The sequence below is a fragment of the Hipposideros armiger genome, unplaced genomic scaffold (assembly GCF_001890085.2).
Source record: "Hipposideros armiger isolate ML-2016 unplaced genomic scaffold, ASM189008v1 scaffold_37, whole genome shotgun sequence".
Classification (NCBI taxonomy): domain Eukaryota; kingdom Metazoa; phylum Chordata; class Mammalia; order Chiroptera; family Hipposideridae; genus Hipposideros; species Hipposideros armiger.
In genome coordinates, this window is record NW_017731387.1 from 2,903,601 (window position 1) to 2,921,872 (window position 18,272).

The 18,272-nt window shown below is 44.1% G+C and overlaps 1 protein-coding gene across 2 annotated transcripts; it reads right to left on the reverse strand.

Moving 5' to 3' along the window:
- Window positions 1-4,692: 4,692 nt before the first annotated feature.
- On the reverse strand, window positions 4,693-18,028 carry ATP6V1G3 (ATPase H+ transporting V1 subunit G3). 2 transcript variants are annotated; one of them, XM_019638007.1, is made up of 3 exons: window positions 17,911-18,028; window positions 8,492-8,592; window positions 4,693-4,904 (listed from the first exon to the last, which is right to left on the reverse strand). In XM_019638007.1, exons 1-3 carry the CDS (start codon window positions 17,990-17,992, stop codon window positions 4,731-4,733), a joined length of 357 nt encoding a protein of 118 aa, XP_019493552.1. In that variant the 5' UTR covers window positions 17,993-18,028; the 3' UTR covers window positions 4,693-4,730. The 2 variants fall into 2 exon arrangements, with proteins under 2 accessions (XP_019493552.1, XP_019493553.1); XM_019638008.1 differs by lacking the exon at window positions 17,911-18,028 and adding an exon at window positions 16,770-16,894.
- Window positions 18,029-18,272: the final 244 nt, after the last annotated feature.

The window sequence follows — 18,272 nt, forward strand, 5'->3', positions numbered from 1 at the left end:
CCCCCCGTCCCAGCCAGTTCTCAGGTCAGTTCTGCCTCTTTATTATCTCGCCATCTCTCCTCTTGTCCCCATTCCTGCTGTAGGAAGGACTGCTTGTCACCCACTTGGATTCCTACAGTGGCTTCCTAACAGATGCCTTGGTCTCCAGCCTGGCCCCCCTTTCTAATTCCCTGGTTGCCTTCTGGTCGTTGCAGGCGCAGGTCTCATCACGTTGCTCTTTGCTCCGAGTCCCCCAGCCCCCTCCCCGCCCCTTTCAGGTAAAGAGCAAACTTCTCATTGTCCGAAGGGTCCTTCACTAGCCGCCCTTCTAGCCTCTCCAGCAGCTGCGTGAGCCTGCTGGCCGCCGCAGTCCTCTGGCTTCCTGTAGCATCTCCCACCCCTCACCCCAACATTCACCAGACTAGCTCCTAACCAACTCAGGTTTTGGGGTTTCTTGGTCTTTTGGGCCGGCCAACAGGAAATTCTAAAACGTGTTTTTGCTTCTCATTCTGTGGCATTCCTGTTGCAGTGTTCATGAGAAGCTACTCTCCTATCATAACAAGCTGCTGATGACTGTGCATTCAGTTGGTTAACTAATCATCATTAACCTTCCCCCCCCCCATGGGCACACCAAACATGGCAGCCAGAGCCTTGGGCAGTAACGCTGCGCAGGACATAGCTTCTGCCCTTGCGGAATCGCAGTCCCCCTTTCCTAGGGCAGGTGGGCAAGACCTCACAGATGGGACAATGCTTTGAATGCCACCATGAAATACTAGGAGGATTTGCCAGGTAGAGGAAGAGAAGAAGAGAAACAGTGTATTTTTGCAGACACCGGCCTTAATGTGTTTATTTCGCTTGCTTACAAACGTGGCTGTGGGACCCTCTCACCACGAGCAAGGCCTTAACGGGAGCTAGAGAGAGAGGTACTGGTTAGTTTTCACTCGACACAATTCCTCATTTCATAGTTGGGGTGGGATTGTGGCGTTGGTGTATATTGACTGCCTGAGGTTTTCTCTTTCCTCTGAAAATGGTCACAGGCCATTTTCTAAGTCCATAAGGGGTGTCCTATCCAAGTTTCAATCATCAACATCACCGCTCTTTCAAACTTGGCCGAGCCTGGCACCCTCACTGTGGGGAGCTTGATTTTTGTGCAGACTGAAACACACGTTAACATTCGGTGCTGGTGGTTTTGTTTGGGGTGTTTGGACGTATTTACAGTTTTGCTTAGGAAAGCATGTTTCTGAGCTGTGACAGGAAACTGTGAATTCGCTGGGAGACAGGCCTTTAGAACATTGGCAGGGTTCTCGTGTTCACGGGGAGCTCTAGTTAAATATCTTCAGGGTTTGTCTGTGGGTGGAACACGTATGTTCATATAATTGATTACACATTAATACAAATGATAACAAGTTAACAGCTGTGGACGCTTTTCCAGTGGCAGTGCTAGCATAAAAAAACACGCTCCATTAAACTGCTGTTTCGTTGGATCCTACTTAAGCAAAAATAAACAGTTTACTTTAAAAATGAAAAACATTTCATTTAAACTGGCTGCAGAAGTAAATGACAGTGGTCTTCTGCCACCCCCACCTCAGCACCCCCTTCCACTCTCATCCTTAGCTCGTTTGGCTTTGCTCTTTTTCAACTGTAAGGATCATAATTGCATTATTCTAAACTCTTGTATGTCACTCATTATGTGTGAGTAACACTGAGTGTTTCATGGGCATCTGGTTATTCATGACTTCCAGTAGCTCCAGTGGCATCACTGTCACCCTTCTGTGTTACAAATGAGGGACTAAAACACAGAGGGTTATAAACATGTCCCAGGTCACTGTTAGTAGCCAAGGGTTCTGGGGGATGAATCCAGTGTCGTCACAGGGATGGTCAGTCCCCTTAAATATGGTGCTACCTGTCACATGTGCTAGCTGGTATATATGCTTTCTAGTCACAGTGTTATAGCAAGGGTTCAGTTTGAGGACACAGGGGGACCCCACGCACTCCAAGGGCACCTCATCTTAAACTGGAAGTGACAACCTGGGCCACTTTGCAGATTCTGGTTGACTCGATTTTACTTGTTCTGTCCATCTAGAAAATAATGGTGCCGAGTTATTGGAGACGCTTCTTGACCTAAAACCTCTTCATTCTTCTACATGTCTGTAAATCGGAGGGTTGTGTTTTCAGGTGCCATGACATGGGTAAGAGTCATGGAGTCATTTTTCATTTTGTGTTTTCTGATGGTGTAAAGATCAAAACGAGGCCAAAAGGGGATTTGAAACATCCTTAGGTCATTCCACTTCTGCGTGAAGAAAATGCATTTTAGGATACATGCATGTGCAAAAAAAAGTGACTTTTGTGTGTGTGTGTGTGTGTGTGTGTGTGTGTGTGTGTGTGTGACCGAGAAAGCCTATCAGAAACGTGTCACCTCTGAAATATGTAAAACCTTTTACAAATGGCAATGAGCTAAACCTTGGTAGCGTGACGGTCCCTGAGAGCGTGAGTTCTTGAAAGATGACGCCCACAGTTAGACAAAGACACGAAGCTGTGTTTGAATGCAAAACCGTGTGAGTTACAGAGAATCTGGGATGCTGGGGGCCGGCACACACTCTGCCAAAGCAGCATTTAGCACAGATGTGGGTCACTGGCAAATGTTAGCAGATACTACAGAAACGGTTGAGGAAACTACATGGTGAATACTGGCTTGTGAAATCGGCCTGATTGAGCAGAAATCAATGTTGAAGGGCCAACAGAGATCATTTAGTTCGACACTGTTTTGTTTTTTAAAACATTAAAAAAACCATTGGAGGCTCTGAGAGATAGAGTGGACAATGGGACGTTAGAGAGCTTGGGGCACAGTCAGGACTAGACAAGCCCTCCCAGACACCTAGTCTCCATTGCAGTCTTCTGGGCCCTCTACTGATTTTGGTGTTTCTATAGTATGTAAAGCCAAAAAAATCATCCTGTCTCCTGTGTAGTCTGAGGGACACCTCTCAGTTCTATGGGACAGAGTAATGGAACTCTCCAGTTCTCTGGTAAATGAGCAAATCCATCACATAAAACCAACAAACTACCCTATTGGTTTTTCTCGAAGTTGGGAACATCGAGAAACACATGGAGTTAAACTTTTCTCTCATTTACCGAATGTGAATGTAAAATCGAGTATTTCTGAGATTTTAAAGTACGTGGTAAAAATATTAACTGTGTTGAAGGGAAACCCAACCAATCTAAGTCTAGGGGAATCTAAAACAATGATCAGTTAGAATCACTTCCGTTTGTGTTGGGAACGGGATATATGAATCGCTTGGGCACAATTAGAAGTTACTAATTAAATTTTGCTTGGAGTGGAGTTAAAATTTGTATATGTTACTGGAAAACCAGAGCAAATCAGTGACGTAATAAAGGACCTTTTTGAGGAAGCAGCATCGTACGTAAGGAAGACGGGAGACACTGTCGTCATATGCCTGACTTGAAGCTGGGTGCCACCACTGCCGCTCCAGCCACTGTCCCCCATTTTGTAGATGGGGATGTACATACTGGCCTCCACAGTGGGATTGAGGTAACACACACGTCACATGTACAGTGCCTGGTACTTAACCAGGATTTAGCTGTTACCGTCTAGGCGCCTGGGTTAATGGCACACTGTTTTAGTTTGGGGGCTGCTGTAACAAAGCACCATAGAGAGGGGCTTACCAATAGTTGCAGTTTATTTTTCACAGTCCTGGAGGCTGGGCGTCCGAGGTCAAGGTGCTGGCATGGTCAGCTCCGGTGAGAGCCCTCTTCTGGGTTGCAGATGACCGCCTTCTCCTTATACCCTCACAGGCTGGACAGGGCGGGAGCTGGCTGGCCAGTCTTTCCGTCATGGCTCTAACCCCATTCACCAGGGCTCCACCCTCACGACTTAATTACCTCCCAAGGGCCCCACACGGAAACACCAGGACACCAGGGATTAGACTTCAATGTATGAATTTTGAAGGGACCCAAGCATTCAGTTCACAACACATAGTGACCTGCTATGTCTCTGGGAGGTGGTCGGGTTTTTTTGTTTGTTTTTTGCCTAAACACCTATATTAGTAGCTCTGGATCATTTATTTTTTTTGTATTAAAAATTATACTTAAAAGAGAAGGCTATCTGGTTAGATGAGGTTAGACAGAGAGGATAATTATGTAACCAATTTCTTTCTATCTTATCTAGCTAGCTATCTACCTATTATCTACTCATCCACCCATCCAATTTCTCTTTCTATCTATGAAGCTCTTAGCATGCTTCTTTGAACTAGCAGTGGCATCTTACTGGTCCCATTGACTAATGAATTAAATGAAATCTTGGACGTCTTTTCACTTACTACCTGTAGGGGAGTCATGATTATATCCTCCTTTAAAAATGATCTTTGTAACAACTGCAACTAAGAACACATTTTTAAACTTGATAAAAAGAGAAGAAACTAAAATTAAAAAAAAAAAAACTCACACACCCACAAAAAGTTATCGGGCCCATGTTTCTGTCAAGTGTCAGAAAATGTTACTCTTTTCTTGACTTCAAGTTCAATGACAAGGTCATTTAACCTGTTGCCAGAAAGGGGCTAATGACTTTTTATTTGTTTACTTCTAAATTCAGTGCTAATGTGTGAATTATGTCACACTGCAATCTGTAGATGTCTAGTAAATTTAGGATTTACCTTTCAGGTTTCTCAGTGGAAACATGAAGCCACAGGAACCAGGTGGTTCACACACACATCCTTTATTGAGCAGTAGGGGCACATTTAGTTGGTGGCTCTGTAGTTCAGGTGGATTTCTGGTTTCACGTCACAGACCATGTTCAAAACTTGTGCTAATACACTTTCCATGTACTTGTTGTAGCTTCCGTGCAGTTCTTTGATCTTCTCCAGGGTCTGTTCTTCTATTTCTTCCGAAAGATTACTCTGAGAGCCCATTATCTACCAAAATATAACACACGGAATTCACTGCACTAGACATCATGTTAAACTTGCATTGTTTTATAAGTGAAATTTGGCCTACTTATCTATGATTGTTCGACGGTGTACACATTATGTATTTTTCCAGAATTTTCTCAGAATGGATAAGATTCCCCATTATCATGAGTGGGATGGATAAAGTTTCCTAAAAAATGGAAGTTGCCAGGGCAGGTTGCTTCTACTTGTAAGCTGACCTCTGCACCCCACAAACCATATGCAAGTTCACATTGTACCATGCTTAGATGTCTTTTCATCACGTTTTCATATATTTATAAGTTTCTACTCACATTTTGTCTTTCCTATTGCTTGCTTTCTCAATTAAAAGTTGAAAGACATCATTGAACCCATTTTTGCTGGCTTTTAAATAGCCAGTAACTGGTTGGTCAATTTTTAAAATACATTGTCTGAATTGATTAGATCCTGTTTTTCTAGGAAGAGCCTGAAATATGCCCAGTAAGAGACTTTCACAGGCATAGACACTTCTTTAAGCCATGTAGGACTTGAAGCGAATGAATGTAAGCTCCACAGAAGCTGGGGACGTGTCACTTGTCCCCTGGTGAATCGTAAGGACTTCACACGTTGCCTGGTGTAAAGGAGCAGCTCAGTACGTGTTTGCTGAACTAAAGATGACAAGAGATCTTGAGGCATCTCATTACCTGGGTTCCGTTGCTCTTGCTGGCAGAAGCCTGCTGTCCTGACACTTTGGGACACAATATAAATTAGAAGTTGATAATTATGTGATGGGCAATGGTAGATTTGGTTCAAGGGTGCCATGAAAGGACTTCTCCATTTAAATTTTCAAAATTTCGGTGTTGAGGCTGATGGGTGTAACTTTCCAGCGTAAGGACCGAGGGTGTTGGGGACATCTTTCAACACTCCATAGATTTCTAAGTTGTTCAAATGTCCCAATTTAAGGGCAAGCAGAGGTTCAGGGCCCCCACCCTGCTCTGCATTCTCAATCTGGGCTTGTTTCAAGGAAACAAAATGCTTTCATGATATGAATTCAGGAAGAAAGGTGAAAGATATACAAATCTTCCATATGCCCAAAGCCACCATTTTCAGGTCTCCCATTTAGATCCACAGTCCATCTAACTTTTACTGCATTAACAATAGATTTAATGTTCCAGATTTCTTTTTAGCCACGTAATACCTTCTTCAGTAGATGTTATGTTGGATAGAAAGGATAAGCAAGGGAAAAGTAAATTATTGATCCACAATATTTGTGGATATACAACCCACATTAGGATATTGATGGGGGGACTTGGAAAAAAAATGCATTAGCAAGAGGTAAAGGGCAACAGAAAAAAGGGCTATCGAAGTGGAACGCCCCCAGCAGGCAGAAAACCAGCTTCTCGCAGCTCCTCCCAGGCCCCCTGCTTGCCCTGGATAAACGATGATGAGGCTGAAAAGCAGTGTGTCCGACGCTTGGAGGTCCGCGCAGGGGACGGGCTGGGCTGACGGTGTTACAATATGCTGGAGGTGGCTGAGACCCAAGCTCGCTGACCTTCCTGTGTGCGCCTTTGATCAACTCGCTGTAAACCCGGCTCGGAGCTCTAATTAGAAGAGCAATGAATGAGAACTTGTAATTATCCTCCCAAGCAGAGAACAAACATCTCGAGCCAGATTTGCACTCTGAAATTCTCCTGGAGAAATCATATTTCGAGATTTCACCCTAACCGCGTTCTGCACTGATGGTCAGTTTTCTTAGGACTTGGAACCAGTAGTATAGGTCTCAGAAATCTCCTACACAGGATGATAAAAGCTGAGTAAGGGTGATTGTTTTCTCAGGTCCTAAGAGTAATGGTTATGACAGGACTTAACAGGAAGGATAAAGGCACAGAAGAAATGTTTATTCCTTCTTTCGCTGAATATTTATTGTGTACTTGCTATGGACAGACGCTAATCCAATATTGAGGAAAACAGCAGACAATAAAACAAAAGACCTGCCATTTTGATGCTTACAGCCCAGAAGGAAAAATAGACCATAAGCATAAAATGTAAATATGTACTATATCCAGTAGTGATACATGCTAGGGCTGTAATGGGGGCATTCGTTCCTCTTTTATGAGCGATGCGATTTTAGATGAGGTGATCAGGAAGGGGAACTGACAGTGGAACAGAGAGAAAGGAAAGATGAACAAGTGTGAAAGACGAGGCTCCCAGGGAGCAGACACAGCACATGCGAAGGCCGCGGGGTGGTGGCATGTGCAGGCTGTGTGGGGAAGAACAGGAAGACAGATGTGGTTAGAACAGAACACGCAAAGACACAGGTAGGCGAAGATGCTACAAATGACCACGGTGACACTGTTGCAAATTGCTGAAAAGTCTTCCGCGTGTTGCCTTATGATTTTCTTTTCAACTGACTGGCTTCATGCAATGAATCTTTCATGAAAGTATAAAGACATGATTTTTCCTACACTAGCATTTAAAAACTGTCTCCAGTCTTATAGTAAAAGGTAAGTGCATGACATTTTCAGAGCCAACAGGTGAGAGAGAGAGCCAAGGGCCAGTCCTGAGGGCTGGCTACCCATGGATGGACTTAGGATTTTCTGATTCCTCTTTACAAATATTAATGAGAAGAATTTATTTTTGTTGAGTGGTTCCCTTGATTCTAAGAAGGACTTTTTATTTTAAGAAACAGCCCCCCCCCCCCCGAAAAGGTTTTCCTGCTCTGGGATGCAATTTACCTGATCTTACACAAGCCCCACATCTTCTCCCACCAAAACCAAAGTTTTAACGGAGAGATTTTCCAGCTGCTAGGAGTTTGTCTTGCAAAGTCCGGCTCCTGCACAGAGCCTTCTTTATAGTTTTACTGAGGCTGAAAGAAAATGTCATATAAACTTTAGTTATGGTACATGAAATTTCATAATTTTCTTTTAGTGCATGTTGCAACACAAAAAAGGAGGGTGTTGGTTCTGAAAACTTCACGCATTTATTTTTTATCATCAACAGATATTTTTTAAATGCTAGTGTAGGAAAAGCATTTCTTTATACTTTCATGAAAGATTTGTTGAATGACCCCAGCCAGCTGAAAGGAAATCATAAAGAAATAGCAGAAGACTTTTCAGCAATTTGCAACAATATCTACTTTGGTTATTTGTAAACCTCGAAATTACCAAAGGAAATTTGGCCCAACAAACTCATTCTACAACATTGTACAACACTTCTTATTGATTCTAGCAAAGATTCATGGACAAAAACTATGTTTTCTGAAGTTTTTTCTTACTGAAATGTTTGTGAATAATCAGTGGAGGGAATAATACTTTAGCTAATCCCTTCAATTTGTGTATTTGAGAATATGATTTTAATATTATATATATATATATATGAGATAATAACAATTGATTGACACTTTAGATGACAAATCAAAAAGCCTTGACATGGAAAGTGAAAAATCAGCAATTCAGTAATGTTTAAGATTTAGTTAGATGTTCAGTCTTGGTTGAACTATATCCACTCAATCCAGTGTATTTTCTGTGTTGTCCTTATGAATATTAATATCTTATAAGCTATACTGCATGAAAGCCAGGGCTGACTTTCTTACTTACCTTAGATTGTTTCATTCGAAACTCCTTATCTCTCTGCATCCGGTATTGGTCAATTTCCACCATTGCCTCATCCTTCGCTTGCTTTATTCGCTTCACTTTTCCTGAAAATGAACAGTGGCATAGAAGGAACACTATTATTTTTTAATACACATGGTGCATACAGCTGGATTTTTAAACATACAAGGTGAGGGCTACATTATTTTCTGATAAACTTTTTTCTAGAATGGCAAGCCTTACTACAAAAATGATATTGCAAAATTCCTTCTTTTTTTTTTTTAATGGGATTCTTTTGGAACATGGAAATGACAACGTTCCTTCACACTTACATGTTTAAATAAAATATCTGCCCACTTACTCACAGCAGTTAATGGCCAGAGAACAGATTTTCGCTGTCACTTACTCGAAAAGACATTATTTGGTCAGGTTTTCTGTCCTGATTTGCTGCCAGGAATCCCTCAGTCCACACCAACTGGATCCGATTAACACTGGCGGAGATCCAAACCCCACAAACACGCAACTCAGCCTCTATCAAACTGACTTACAATTTTTAAAAGCATTTTATTGGGATTTTTTTCCTTGCCATTTCTGGACTCGAGCATGTCTGATTAAGCCCCACAGCACATCAAAGTAGATATTTTTTTTTTCCTAGTAGCTTTCTCTGAGGGGGACTTGAAAGTGGTTGTAAAAGCAATTGTTTTTAATGGCTAGGAGCTTAGTTAAGTAGCTCTTTTCTTTTATTAAGAGCAAAGGTGTAAGCCTTAAGCCAGCAGACAGCGATGGAGATGAAAGTTTCAGGCAAATACAGTGCTGCGGGGATCATTAGCTCAGCACATGACTTTTTTGACAACCAGAGGAAGTTTTGGCGGTTATAGACTAATATTAATTGCTGCTATGCCCCCGCTACCTATCACCTTCTGAGGGGCTGGGTACTAATACTCCGTGATCATTAAAACTTTAAAGCAACTATGTGTCTATTGTCTTTCCATGTCAGTTAAACACCTTCATTCTTCTAATTTCACATATTTTCTTTCCTCTGCTACAGCGTCTCAAGCTTTTGTTTCTAATTGTGGCCAAGGGGTTTTGTTAGATTGTGTAGACTTTGAACTAAATGACCGTGTTCTGGTTAAGTAGCATAAAAGCAAATCTTAACATACATTTTTATCTGTCACCTGGATACATGTTTTCATGTGCCTTTGTTTTTAGGCACCTTTGTGGTAGCATGTGTGTGTAGATGGTTTTTAAATTTCTCTTGTTGGGCATGAGTTGCTTTGCTAGTCACTATATGTGCACGCGTGTGCGCGCGTGCACACACACACACACACACACTCACACACTCACACACACAGAACATACATTGAAATGTGTCTTTTCATTAACGCCTATTACCCTTGACTGGGACCCAGTAGATCTATTCAGAACGGTTATCTACCTCTGTCCTCCTCTTTAGAATCCCAGGCCCGCTAAAAATGACTGTTCTTATGAAGCCTGAGGTTTCGGGACTAGTAACCGCCATGCTTACCTTTTCCCTGCCTCGTTAACACTCATTACCATTTTGTATACACAGATTCCTTTATTCTCGACAGTCATGATCACTGTGTGACAGCCAAGCATACCGTTCACTGAAAGCATAGGTGGCACGTTGGTGGGAAAACCTGTTTTTTGATCCCAGCCCACTGTCTTATCACTGCTCGTCATTAACACCAGGACAAAACTATATTTAAGATGTAGTCACATTTTCTTAGTAATGATAAGTTGTAGGGATGCAGAGCGGTTGTATGAAAATAAACCACGTAAAATTTCATTCCTCCCCATCTTAAGTCCATAATACGTAAACATTTTGGTTTCAAAGTCACGACTCTAGCCCATAAAAAGAAATAATAATCATAGTAACAGGGAGAGGTCTGCACGGCCTACCCCTGAGCAGAATCCAGCACTCCACTTAAGAGGTTGTATATTAGCCCGTCACACGGTGACAGGCTCTGAGTGTGTCTGTGATCCCCCCGTCGTGGCACCAGTCACCTGCTGGTTCTCATTCAATTAAGTAGGAGAGCCGCAGGGAGACCGCTGCCGGCACAGCCGTTTTCTGGCTAGACTCGGCAGCTGCCTGGGGGAGAGCTGCGGCAGCCATCCCTGATTTAATCCAGCGGGGGACGTTGGAGCCTAACGCCCGCCGTTTCATTAGAGGTGGACCAAAAGGCACGCATCCAATCCACTCAGCGTCACCTCCGGCTTGCTGCGCCATCTGTGCGCCAAGATCTCCAAATCTGAAAACTAGACCTCTTTCTGCTTACGCATGAAAAACATGGCTACTGTGAACCCAAAGGGGTCCATCGCCTTCTTTCTCAGTGCCTTCTGTATCCCACGGAGAGCTGACCACATGGGACACTCAAATATTTGGTCCCCACGTTCCTACAAGATCAGACAGGCTTCTCAGGCCAAGTGTCCCGATTTCCATTTTAGAAAACGTGGTTACCTTAGGCATCTTGATTTTTAAATGCTGCCAAACCAGGTCCTGCAGGGCCGTGCTGGGAAGGATGATTTTCACTTATTCATCCCTCACTCATTCAGTATTTATTAGATGCCTACTGTATATTATGCAGAGGGCTGGGAGGAGAGGATAGAGAAACACATGTGATGAGCTGCTGGCCATCCGTGGTGTAAATAAAGTGCCCTTTGGAAGTACGTCCGTGCTGCTCCTGCTTCCAAGAGGAAGTTTGTCAAACACATAGAATTGTGACGAAGGCACAAAATCAACCACGACAACAATGCAGCACAAATCTTGATTCTGCTTATTCTGTAACTGTGGGACATCATCACCTTTACAGACACGTCTTCTAAAATCCTGGAGAATCTGTGCTTTCTCTCCACCCCAATAGTCATGTCTTATGTGAAGAGTATGTCAACAGTGGAAAGAAACAGGCCCAGGCACGCAGACGGGGATGCAGGGATGGCTGTGAGCGGCGGTCGGGAAAGGTTTCAGAGGACGGAGCCAGTCAGCCCAATAGACTGATGAGCCAGGACATAAACGGGGATGGATAGTCTGTTTTGGGGGCTACAAAATGGCAAGAAAATCCCGTCTAAGATATGTTGGGGGACTCTTTGTAAGTGGTTCCCCCTTAATAACATCATTCATTTTTAGACATGTGACTTGTTATGCAGATAGATATGCTTTATGTCCAGCAAGCCACCATTGAGATGTATTCCATGGGATGTCCTGTGGGCGGAAAAGGAGACGAAGCTGTGTAGATTGATTTTCGGGTGATTTGTGGGGACAGGGTTGGAAGCCAGTTTTGAGCAGGTTAAATTGAACTCTGCGTGGAAGGACCTTCCTGGCTTCCTGGATCCGAGAGGCCGGCTGGGCTGAGTCCCAATGTGCCAAAGGTCCCTGGCGACACAGAGAACCCCACTCCTTTGCTCGGTGTGCTAACTTGCTTCTGGAACCTTTTTCTGAAGGGAAAGATGGGGTTTCATTTTCCGTTTTGAACGGGACTCAAAACTAGACACTAGGTGGTCCCCCAATAAGACAGCAGAGCTTCGCAACCTCGAGCAAGTTAGAGTTTCTGAACCCGAGTTTTCTCATCTTCAGAACAGATTTAATAACCTCCTGCAAAAAGTCAGGAGGAGGGTCCGAAAAAATGTCTGTGAAGTGCTTGACCAAGCTTAGTCAGTAGCTTATAGTCATTATTAGAAAGGTAGCCCCAGCTGCCGGGGGCCTTTTGTTGAGAAGGAACGCAGGGAGTGAAGTGTGAGTTTGAGGAGACGCTCTTGGGCTGCCACCAGAGAAGCCTCTGTCACCTTCCCTGAGGACATCTGGGTGCAGCTATCCAGAAGGCAGCTGGACAGACCAGTTTGGCATCCAGGAGAAAAGTCTGAAATGGACACAGAGACCGGCTCATCCACCGTCTGGGTCTGTGTGTGTGTGCTGGTCATAGCAGTGGGGTTTGGCCGGAAATCGGGGGGTCTGGGGGTGGACAGAATGGGAAGACAAGAGGGCCGAGGTCTCAGCCTGGGGGATGCCAGCATTCAGGGATGAGAGAGATGCAGACCGAGCAGGCGGTGCGATGGCAGAGGCGGCGATTAGAATGACGTGGCTTCAAGCCCGGGGCATGCTGGGATTGTGGCACCACCAGGAGCTGGTGACTGGCATGGGAGGGGCACGGGACAGGCAGGCCCCAGGGTCCAGATGGAGCCAGTCCTGCTGGTATCTTGTTTCTAGACTTTTGGCCTCCTGAGCTGTGAGAGAATATACTTCCGTTGATTTAAGCCCCGCAGTTTGTGGCCCTGGGGAACTCCTACAGAGGCTGCGTGAGAAACGCAGAAGCAACGATGCCCACTGAGCATGGGTGGCAAAGCCAGGCACCTCCGAGCAGGTATCTGAACGAATATGTCACCTGGGAAAAATGCGCCTACACGGAATAGCGGAAACCTTGATTTGCTAGGAAAGCCAGGAGGACGTTGGGCGTGTGTGGAGGTGTCTAGCTGTCCCTCAGATCCATTTTTACTCTGTTCTACCACTCAGAAAACAAAGCAGAGCAAAAGCAACAACATGCCTTGGCTGTCGGGGGGGTTGTTAATATTGTGACAAAGTCAGCCCGGTTCAAAGAGTGCTGCATTTTTCTCTCCTATGACTTGCTTTGAAAAAGGTAACAAGCTCTTAGGAAAACAAAGAGCTAGCCTCTAGCTCGGTGCCTGACGTCGTCCCTCATCTGAGGTCATTAACCTGCTTCCTGGGTATTGGCTTTTCCTTTACTTGAGCTTCCCTTATTAAAAAAAAAAATTTATATATATATATATATATATATATATAAATATATATGTGTGTGTGTGTGTGTGTATATATATATATATATATATATATATATATATATATATATATATAATCACAAGGAGTTCTGTGCAGGTCCTGGACTGAATACAACCAAATGGTATTAATAGATGAAAATGTTTTGTGGTTATTATTTTAATATGACTCAGTTGAAGAAATGAAAGTCCAGTCTACTTACAAATAGCCCATTAGTCTGTGGACTATAAAGGAAGAGGAAGTATTTACAAGCTTACAAAACACACGAGACAGGGCCATGGACTTCTAATATAACAACTTCCATTTTATTAGTTTATTAAAAGTCATGTCTTCGTGGACTAAAATAGCCCCTTGCATAGTGAGGAATTTTACTAAAGCAAGGGGCTTGTTTAAATAATTTAGACTATCTTCATATTTGGGAACAAATAGGCAATTAGCAGATTTTCAAAAGAATGGGTGGTTTCCATCCCATAGACCCACACAAACGAATTTGTGTTACGGTATAGGCCAATGCATTATCTAAGTAGAAATATTTTCTTAAGTGTTTATTTTGCACTAACGTAGAATTCAATGAGGGCCTCATAGGAGACCATGCTTAAGGGAACTTGGGGGCCTCTGCTATTTTTTGGAACGTTTCTGATATATCTGCTTATTCAGCTTCTCCTATGCATTTGAACATTTGCACTGTTTACCATGTCTTTCCATCTGTACCCCATACTGCAAGTTGTAGTTTTGAGTGAAGCACAAATGCTGTTTTCTGCAGCTGCTAAAGTAGACAGATTGTTTCTTTGTGGCAGAGGCTCTGGTGCAGGTTTGGACATCCTAAAATGTGGACTCTTCAGGTGCTGCTGAGCATTAGAGAGCAGTGTTCATACAGAGCTGTGGCGTTTCCCAAGTTTGCAATGGGTGTAAATGAAATAAGTACTGTCCTCCTTCCCGGTCAGGACCAGGAGAAAAAGGGTCACATTTTTCAGAGAAACACTGGTTGTTGTTTCTCATGCTGGTGTTGGGACCGTGACTTTCTCATCTGATCCTGATGGAGACCCCAGACCTGGAACTCTGGGCCAAGTCTGATGTTCCGTTATCACAACGTCACTCATCCTGGCCCAACACTCTCACTTTCCTGTTTTGATCAATGAGCCATTTTTTTAGGCAAAAGGTGTGAACTTCAAGAAAGATGGTTTAAACTAGCGCTACCCCACTGCAATTCCATCCAGACTCAACCACATCAGACGGTTTTGCACATACAAATCTGTGTGCATATATTCACTAATAAATATAGTGATTAATCCATAATCAGGGAACACAGGCAACTATCTGAGCTCTCCTAGTCATCCTGCCATAAGCCGCGTCCGTCTCCCTGGTGACAGAACCTGCAGCAGCCACAAGAAAGAGTGACACGCGATTGTTCTATTCCATCTATTAAAAGTAAAAACAGCTGTGTAGTTTGTATTCGACTCTCTTGGGTATAGTTTTCCGATCCTTAAAGCACCTTGGCTATATTTTTATTTCACGAAAAGGTTGAAGCTCAGAGATGCTCAGTAACTTACACAAAGAAACTGAAGTTTACACAAACATGGTTTTAAAAAGCCAGTGGTTTTTCTACTCTGCTGCTTCACCTCCCAGCTTTTCAAGCCAGTTTCACAATCTGCTCCCCCTGCCTCTGCTCCCCAAATTGTCCCTCTCAGTAGCAGGGACGGTCACGGGATTGAGGAGTAGCCTGTTTCATTTCCACGGACCTAACAGGCGTTAGGAGGGTTCCTGGGGCCAGGTCCACAGCCCCTTATCTGCCTCCCTCAAGGCGACACGCTTCCACCGTGTACCACGTTAGGGAACAGCTTCCCAGAGATCGGAGGCAGCCCTCCTTCACGGAATATATTAATACTTTTTTGCAGCACAACGTGTAAATACCACCACCTTATTAGTCTTGTGTTTTTCTAAAACGGTGAACATGTGAATTGATTTGTCTTTTCCCTCCCTCCCTTTCTTCTTCAAATATACATTCAGGAGTCCAGGTCTAGCAAAGACTCAAGGTGCAAGTTTTTGGGGGAGGCTGTCAAAGGGGTGGATTTAAGAAAGAGGAAGTGAATCATAGACCGTCTACCACGGCGTTCACTACCGCCATTTTGTTGGCTCTCATTCTGAGTCTATTTGGCCTTCACATATGGCAGATTTTCAAATGAGTTTCTTTAAGGAAGAAAAAAGACAGTGCAATATATGGGTTTATAAAGATGATGGCTATGTGTACCTCTCATGTTATTCTCAAGCTCACTGATGCATTTATCTCTCTGGGGAATTCTTTAAGGAAGAATTTAGCTCTTTTCATCAATGTATACTACATCAAAGTGGCTTGGAAATAGGCATCCCACAAATCCTTATGAAATAAATGACTGAAATAAAAGCTAGTGAAGCAGGAGAGGCATTACAAAATACCAGGCACATGAAGTCACACTTTTCTTGGTCACAGAAGGCTTACAAAGTGGCCTGTGGGTGCCATCACTGCGCACGCCTGCTCGCTGATAGCTCCGTGAGAGCACAGCTTCTCGCCGGTGGCAGCCGGCCTCCAAGCCTATGCTCAGCGAGGCATGGGAACAGGCTGACATTCTCTGGAAAGCTGAGTCAGAGGTCAGCTGGTGAAAGTCAAACTATTTCTCAAAATGTTTCTAAGGTCTGGGTATTTCTAACACTGGTTGAATATTTACTTGAACATTCATGAACAAAGACCAAGGGACAAAGGACACAAGTGCTTTGAGTTACTGGCAGATGCACTGAACACTTTGTGTGCTAATACTACAGCATGCATTTTCCAGTCCTGGCTTCTGAGGGAAGCTTGTCCATGGACAGCATATTCACCAGGGGAGGAAAAGACGATTGGCTTAATTACGGACCTGGGGCTGGAGTGTTTCCCACCCAACCACGCTCTGTGAGCCACAGCGCTTTTCTTCTCTAAGGACTTTGGAAAAGGAGAGCTGGTTGGTGAAAATCATTTTTGAACCATCTGAGAATATGGATTGTATACATACTCAATATTGCCACTGTGTTTCTCCCGAAATGAGGAAGCAAAGGTAACATAAGTATTACACATCTCAAAACAAGTTGGTCTTCTGTTCTGGATGTTTTACATGTGGTTAAAGGCATTTGAATGCAAGCTCAGGGAGTTTTCTACACTGTCTCACCAGTGGCTTTGTTTTCTGTAAAATCACCCTGCACTCAGGCCATTTTGCAATCACTTGCATAGCGTGTTGTAGAACCAGAAATTGAGAAGTAGGTGAAGTGTGCCTCCATAATCTTCCTCCTTCCTTCCTCTCCTCGCGCCTCCACATGGAGTCTTTCCTTCGCTTGCGGGTGCCCACATTGCTGAGTGTGCAGGAAATCCAGCTCTTATGGAAGGGAAATGGTCTACCTGCTAACGAAAACCCCAGTGTGCTGAGCGGCGGCCCGACCCCTCTTGCACAGTCAGGCACTGTTCCCACTCACCCTCCATACCTCTCAGCCGCCTGTGTCAGGACCTACTCTGCTCCCATCACCGCATTCATCTGAAGAGTTACGTGAGCCACGGTTTTAAGACGCGGCCCCTGTCTTGCTGGACTTTAGATTTAAGTAGGAAGAAGCACATGACACACATTAATACAGACTAAGTAATGAGGAAACAGGAAGTAGGGAGAGCAGAGGTTTTGGCCCAAGCAACCTGAGTTTGGGCTGCCGACCTGCGATGTTGGGTTAGCCAGTGTAAGAAAGGCACCTTTTTGTGTCACGCGGTGGCTAAGATCTTGCCTTGGGTATCAGACCCCTTGCAGATCCTGCCTCTATCATTTCCCCTCTTTGTGGACTTGGGCAAGTTGCATAATTTCTCTAAGCATCACTTTCCCCTTTTGCAAAAAGAGCTCATGTGAGCAGTGAGTAAGATAAACATTGAGCATGGTGCCTGGCACGATAGTTTCTATTTTAAAAAATTAAGACCTTTGACAAGGATAGCCTCTCAGCTACTACAGACATAAAATGGGAATAATAGTAATATCTAATCCACACGGTGGTATTGAATACAAAAGAGACTAAATGTTGATCGAGAACATTCTGTGTGTAAGTACATACACGAGTGACTAAACAGAAAGTCAGACAAATGAGAAGCAAATGGAAGTGTTTGAAAACACTGGAGATTGAAAGCCACCAGGAAGGGGACGAGAAGGGGCTCTGAAGTGGGATTATCACACTTTCTTAGGAATAGATGCTTTCAGAGGAGAGGCAACTTGATCACACTTATGCCCTAGGAAGAAGACCCCATCTGGGAGTTGTTTATCTCTTGGCCGGTCACAGTATTGAGACACTGGGGTATGGAGACATCAAGGAAGTTGCAGAGACAAAGTTTAAGTCCATGACTTCAATGAATGACCACTGTCATTTTTCTTTGCACGCAGCCTCTCAAAAGGACCTGAGTTAGGAAACTTGGCCCCCACTATAACTGGGTAGTTGCAGTGACCTGGCCAGGGTCTCACAGGGAGGGAGCCTGAACCAGGATTTGAACCAGAGCTGGCCTGCCACGGAGGTCTGTGCTCATCCCATGCACTCCCCCTCCCCCATCGACGTGGTGACAGCTCCCTCAGGCAGAAGGGGCACTTACTCTTCTTGGCCTCCTCCAGCTTGTCCTTGGCTCTTTTCTCTGCCTGAAGGAGCTGGTGGATTCCCTGGGACTGGCTGGTCATGGCGGCTGGCTTCAGGTCAAGTGGCTTCTGTGAAACCTGGGAAGGGACAGGTCTATTTATCCTTATGGAAATCACCACATAACTCAATTGTGGTGTCAACAGTGAATTCCAAACACAGCTGTTGGTTCCAAAATGGCCTGACTGGGTCAGAGAGTGGAGCCCCAAGGAGAGCCCAAGGCTAGAATCCAGAAAAACAAGTTCGGTCAAGGTGAGGAAGCTGAGAACCTATCGTTTCTGTGGATTTCAGTTCTCCTGTATGAAATACAAAGATTTGAATAGG

Coding starts and splice junctions, on each gene's coding strand:
- ATP6V1G3 (XM_019638007.1), bottom strand. CDS start 17,992: ATGACCAGCCAGTCCCAGGGAATCCACCAGCTCCTTCAGGCAGAGAAA. Junction 8,593..17,910: donor GCTGGAGGAGGCCAAGAAGA/GTAAGTGCCCCT, acceptor GTTCATTTTCAG/GAAAAGTGAAGCGAATAAAG. Junction 4,905..8,491: donor TTCGAATGAAACAATCTAAG/GTAAGTAAGAAA, acceptor ATATTTTGGTAG/ATAATGGGCTCTCAGAGTAA.